Source organism: Heptranchias perlo, chromosome 13, assembly GCF_035084215.1.
Source record: "Heptranchias perlo isolate sHepPer1 chromosome 13, sHepPer1.hap1, whole genome shotgun sequence".
Classification (NCBI taxonomy): domain Eukaryota; kingdom Metazoa; phylum Chordata; class Chondrichthyes; order Hexanchiformes; family Hexanchidae; genus Heptranchias; species Heptranchias perlo.
In genome coordinates, this window is record NC_090337.1 from 50055657 (window position 1) to 50061762 (window position 6106).

A 6106-nucleotide genomic window follows, 5' to 3' on the forward strand; every position below is an offset into this window, starting at 1 on the left:
TAATGCAGAAACATTTTGGAATATGACACAGAACTGAACTTTCTGTTTATCACCATTAGTTTAAGCTGTTACAAGATCTGAACATGTTTGTTAATACCATTTGAGTTCTCTGCAATGAATTGCATGGTATAAGTTTTCAGAAAGATTATATCTGATGTCTCTACCAACCAAAGTAAGTAACACACAACAGTACTTAAAAACCAGATTTAGTAGCAAAATCGCAGTATTTCATATTTTCTCTCTTCTAATCAATGTTTTTAGGTCAAAACTCATTAAGGTACAGATTTAATTCAATATAAATTTAAATTATTCTACAAAGAACTTCTTATTACACACTTGCAAAATTGTACAACTATAATTCAACTCAGATGCACATCTATACCTGAAAACTTCTTAGGTGATGGGTGATGTGCCATCCATGGTAGTTTGATGTTTTCTTTTTGTTAATTGTATTGTGTTGTGAGTGTCCTTTTCACTTTTCATTGAAAAAGCTCTGAAGGCATCTGTGGTAAAATAGTAGATAATGGGATCCAGGCAGCTGCTGATGCTGGCCAAGCACACGGTGATGGCATGAGCTACGAAAAGCTGCACAATCTTCCTCACCGAGAAATACCTTGCTTGGTGCATTCCATACAATATTAAAACAAAGTTGAAAGGTACAAAGCACACAACATAGACCCCAACATTTATTAGGAATAAACGTATGATCTTGTACTTTTTAAAGTCTTGAGATTCTTTACTGATTCTGATCATAACCCTGACAACAGCAAAAAAGCAAATGGTGATTATTATGAAAGGCACTAAAAATCCCATTGTGATTACCAGTGATATGAGTACAAAAGCAGATTGCCAAGTCCCAAAAGAAAAACCCTCATAACATCTTGTAACATTGAGTTGCCCTGTGATGGTCTGATGATAGAGACCAATTGGAATGCTCCACAGCATGACAATCAACCAGACAATAGCACAGGCAACTTTGGCTGCTTTAGGACTTCTAAGACTGCGTGAATTCAGCGGATGAACAATCGCAAGATAGCGATCCAAACTTATTAATGTAACCAGTAAAGATCTTGTGTAAAAATTCACTGAAAATATTGTTCCGGACACAATGCAAACAAGATTTCCAAAAATCCACCTAGCAGTTGCGAAATAATATATTCTGAATGGCAATGAGAGAACAAAGAGTAAGTCTGAAATTGCCAGATTAGTCATGTAAATAACCGGGGCTGTTCGCAGTTCCAACTTTGTGAAGAACACCCATAACGAAATGCTGTTCAGAGGTAATCCAATTGCCAACGTCAACCCATAAACAGAAGTAAACAGAGGATAATGAAAGTGGATTGTGTCGTTCGAAACATCGGAATCATTTTCCATTTTATTCCTTTTTTTTGATCAGCCAAAGAGTACAGTTTTTAATTAAAATTAGCATAGACCAAGCTAGTGGAACAAACGCCAATCCACCAGGCTTGATATGTAGTAGAGAAATGAGGAAAGGAAGTTCTGATGAAGAGTTACACCACAGTGTTAAGCCACTGATCTGTTACTATTTCTGATTGGATAGTTATTTTGATGGTAATCTACATTCACTGTAATTACTACAGATTCATGCTGCCTAATGTATATTAAACACATCTCGGAGATAGCGACTACATAATTAAGTTTGGTATGATTTGAGATTCAAAACTGACCAGGATCAATGCACAAGTATACACAACACAGGTACAGACAAATGGAATACCTTCAAAAGCATATTGGGGAACATGCAGGACAAATATATATAACCAAGATTATCAAGCATAGACTGAAAAACATGATGTTAAATAGATTAAGAAGACATTCAGAAGTGAAATAAGAAAAATAAGCTTCACCAAGCCTGCCGAGAAGGAGGACGGGAGTCCTCTGAAATGACTGCAGGAAATTTCAGAAAGGTATCAAAAGTGTGATGTAAGAAGCAAAGAGGGAACTGAAAATAAATATAACTGCAGATACTAAATATAACAGTATGAAATCCTTCCAGTACCATAAGAAAAAGAGGATAGTCAGCTACGGGTATGGTAGCATAGTGGTTATATTACTGGACTAGTAATCCAGAAGCCTGGATAAATAATCTAGCGTCATGGGGCGTCATTTTAGCACCCGCTATCGGGTGCGTTCCTGGCGGGGGGGCTCCGAAAATCGGAGAATCCCGGCGCGGTACCGGAGCCCGCCCCGAACCCGCGCACTTCCGGGTTCCCCGCTGACGCGCCGGCGTGCGCGCGCAGCCCCCGCTGGTGGGAATCCCGCAGGCAATTAAAGCCAGCGGGGTTCCACTTGAAGGTATTTATTTAGGTATTTCAGAGCAAACCGGGACTGTTTCCCAGACTGGGGGAAACACTCCCAGGTCAAATGGACGTGTTGCAGCTGTCAGCCTGCGGCAGCTGCAACAGTCCATTTGACAGGTGGGGGGGGGGGGGTGGAGACCCTCACCCATTGCAGGAGGCCACTCTGTCACTTGGGACAAAGTTTGGCCCCCACCACCCTCCTCCTGACAGTCAAAGTCACCAACCTGCACATTTACCCCGGGGTCCAGAGACATGTACCTACCTTGCGGACCCCCTCAGATGTACATCTTGCGGATGGGGGCCGCCGTAGCTGCAGTCATGACCTCCTCGGAGGGCGAACAGCATCACCAGCCTCACCAGCCTCGCCATCCACGCCGTCCACCTCTGACGCGTGGAGCTCCACAACAGAGTGCTGTGACACAGAGTGTAGCCCTCCATCCACCTGTACAGCAGGAGGGAGGGCTACCGCAGAGAGAGATGCGTCGCAGAGGGCACTACCGTCGCCACAGGGTCCACAGACCGAGGCTTAGCTTCCTGGACCTCTCTGAGCAGCAGTGCACACGGAGGCTCAGAGTCACTCGACATGTAGTCGTGGACATCTGAAGCCTCTTTCATGCCGAGCTGCTCCCGGCTGGCCCGAGCACCATCTTCTTACCTGTCACTGTCAAAGTCACCACTGCCCTCAACAACTTCTCCTCCACATCCTTCCAGGGTGCAACCGGGGACATCGCCGATGTCTCTCAGTCGTCTGCGCAAAAGAGCCCTGCAAATACACCTACACCCACTCTGCAGTGACACAATGGGTGGCATCAGTTGTGGGTCCTCATAGTGATCCTCAGGAGAGGGCATCATTGCACAAACCAGATAGGATTCACAAAGACGTGGCAGTAGTGGTGCCAATATAATATGTAATGTGAGTTGGTCAGAAATTCAATATAAGTAAAAACCATGACAAACCCTCAAACACCCTTGTGCATCCCCTTCATGCTCACGACACGTTTGCCTTACGCTGCCTACTGCACATATGTGATGCATGCCCTGTGGCTGCAGCACAGGTAGTGGCAGGTTGAGTGAGGCTGGCCGTGAAAGAGATGCACGAGAGGGTGAGTATGAGAGAGAGCCATGAGATTGTATGAGGATTGGGTTGAGTGGTAGTGGCGGGATGAGTACTGGCGAGGTGAGTAGGTGCAGGTAAGATGAGGATGAGGTTTGAGTGGATATGAGGGGTGATGTGACAGAGTTGTGTTGGCAGTGCAGAAGGAGGTGTGGGGTGGGGGCAGTGATGTGGCAGACGGAGTGTAGGGGAAAGACTACGTGTACTCACTTTGGCTGACCTACTGAGGTCGTTGGAGCGCCTCCTGCACTGTATGCAGGTGGGCGATATGTTGGTTGCGCTGGTGACCTCCTCTGCCACCTCGAGCCAGGCCTTCCTGGTGGCAGAGGCAGGCCGCTTCCTCCCGCACGCCGGGAGGAAGATCTCTGTCCTCCCCCTCATCCTCACCCCATGTATTGATACCTGGAGTGAGGCATCATTAAACTGGGAGCAGCCTTCCCCCTGGGCTGCTCCATGCTGTAATTTTTGCTATTTGTTGCAGCATCTGTCAGTGGAGGACCGCCCATTTAAATAGAGCGCCTCCAGCTGACAGATCTTACTGCGCATGCGCAGCCCGCCTGATGCGCAGCTCAGCAGTGGGGAACCCGGAGGAGCAGGTAAGTGGCTCCAATTAGTGGATTGGATCCTACAATCGCGCGGGAAACTGACTAATTTCACCGGGCGCGTTACCCACACGCCTGCTAGCCCCCCCGCCGAGAACCCGCAGCCCTGCTAACATCGGGCCCATGAGTTCAAATCCTGCCATGGCAGCTGGGGAATTTAAATTCAATTAATTAAATAAAATCTGGAATTTAAAAAAAACTAGTATCAGTAATGGTGGCCATGAAACTACTGGATTGTTGTAAAAACCCATCTGGTTCACTAATGTCCTTTAGGGAAGAAAACCTGTGCAGTCCTGGTCTGGTCTGGTCTATATGTGACTCCAGACCCACAGCAATGTGGTTGATTTTTAATTGTCCTCTGAAATGGCCTAGCAAGACACTCAGTTGTACAATCTTGCAAAAAAAGTCACAATAAGAATAAAACCGGACGGACCACTATGCACCGGACATGACTAAAGGCAAAGTCAAACCCAGTCGACCCTGCAAAGTCCTCCTCACTAACATCTGGGGACTTGTGCCAAAATTGGAACAGCTATCCCACAGACGAGTCAAGCAACAGCCTGATGTAGCCATACTCACAGAATCATACCTTTCAGCCAATGTCCCATACACTTCCAACCCTGTGGTATGTCCTGTCCCACCGGCCAGGACAGCCCGACCAGAGGTGGCGGTACAGTGATATACAGTCAGGAGGGAGTGGCCCTGGGAGTCCTCAACATTGACTCTGGACTCCATGAAATCTCAAGGCATCAGGTCAAACATGGGCAAGGAAGCCTCCTGCTGATTACCACCTATCGTCCTCCCTCAGCTGATGAACCAGTCCTCTTCCATGTTGAGCACTACTTGGAGGAAGCACTGAGGGTAGCAAGGGCACATAATGTACTCTGGGTGGGGGACTTCAATGTTCATCACCAAGAATGGCTCGGTAGCACCACTACTGACCGAGCTGGCCGAGTCCTGAAGGACGTAACTGCCAGACTGGGCCTGCGGTAGGTGGTGATGGAGAAACCTACTTGATCTCGACCTCACCAACCTACCTGTCGCAGATGCATCTGTCCATGACAGTATTGGTAGGAGTGACCACTGCACAGTCCTCGTGGAGACGAAGTCTCATCTTTGCACTGAGTGTTGTGTGGCACTATCACCGTGCTAAATGGGATAGATTCAGAACAGATCTAGCAGCTCAAAACTGGGTATCCATGAGGTGCTGTGGGCCATCAGCAGCAGCAGAATTGTATTCCAGCACAATCTGTAACCTCATGGCCCAGCATATTCCTCACTCTACCATTACCAACAAGCCAGGGAATCAACCCTGGTTCAATGTGGAGTGTAGGAGAGCATGCCTGGAGCAGCACCATGTGTACCTAAAAATGAGGTGCCAACCTGGTGAAGCTACAGCACAGGACTACATGCATGCTAAACAGCGGAAGCAACATGCTATAGACAGAGCTAAGCGATTCCACAACTAACGGATCAGATCAAAGCTCTACAGTCCAGTCGTGAATGGTGGTGGACAATTAAACAACTAACGGGAGGAGGAGGCTCTGTAAACATCCCCATCCTCAATGATGGCGGAGTCCAGCACGTGAGTGCAAAAGACAAGGCTGATGCGTTTGCAACCACCTTCAACCAGAAGTGCCGAGTGGATGATCCATCTCAGCTACCTCCCGATATGCCCACCAACACAGAAGCCTGTCCTCAGCGAATTTGATTCACTCCATGAGATATCAAGAAACGGCTGAGTGCACTGGATACAGCAAAGGCTATGGGCCCCGACAACATCCTGGCTGTAGTGCTGAAGACTTGTGCTCCAGAACTAGCCGTACCTCTAGCCAAACTGTTCCAGTACAGCTACAACACTGACATCTACCCAACAATGCGGAAAATTGCCCAGGTATGTCCTGTCCACAAAAAGCAGGACAAATCCAATCCAGCCAATTACCGCCCCATCAGTCTACTCTCAATCATCAGCAAAGTGATGGAAGGTGTCGTCGACAGTGCTATCAAGTGGCACTTTCCCACCAATAACCTGCTTACCGATGCTCAGGGGTTTGGGTTCCGCCAGGACC

The 6106-nt window shown here is 47.4% G+C and overlaps 1 protein-coding gene across 1 annotated transcript; it reads right to left on the minus strand.

The window, feature by feature from the left end:
• Positions 1-205: 205 nt before the first annotated feature.
• LOC137331139 (lysophosphatidic acid receptor 6-like) lies at positions 206-1374 on the minus strand. The gene has a single exon (XM_067994743.1). The coding sequence runs from the start codon at positions 1372-1374 to the stop codon at positions 394-396; it is 981 nt and encodes a 326-aa protein (XP_067850844.1). The 3' UTR covers positions 206-393.
• Positions 1375-6106: the final 4732 nt, after the last annotated feature.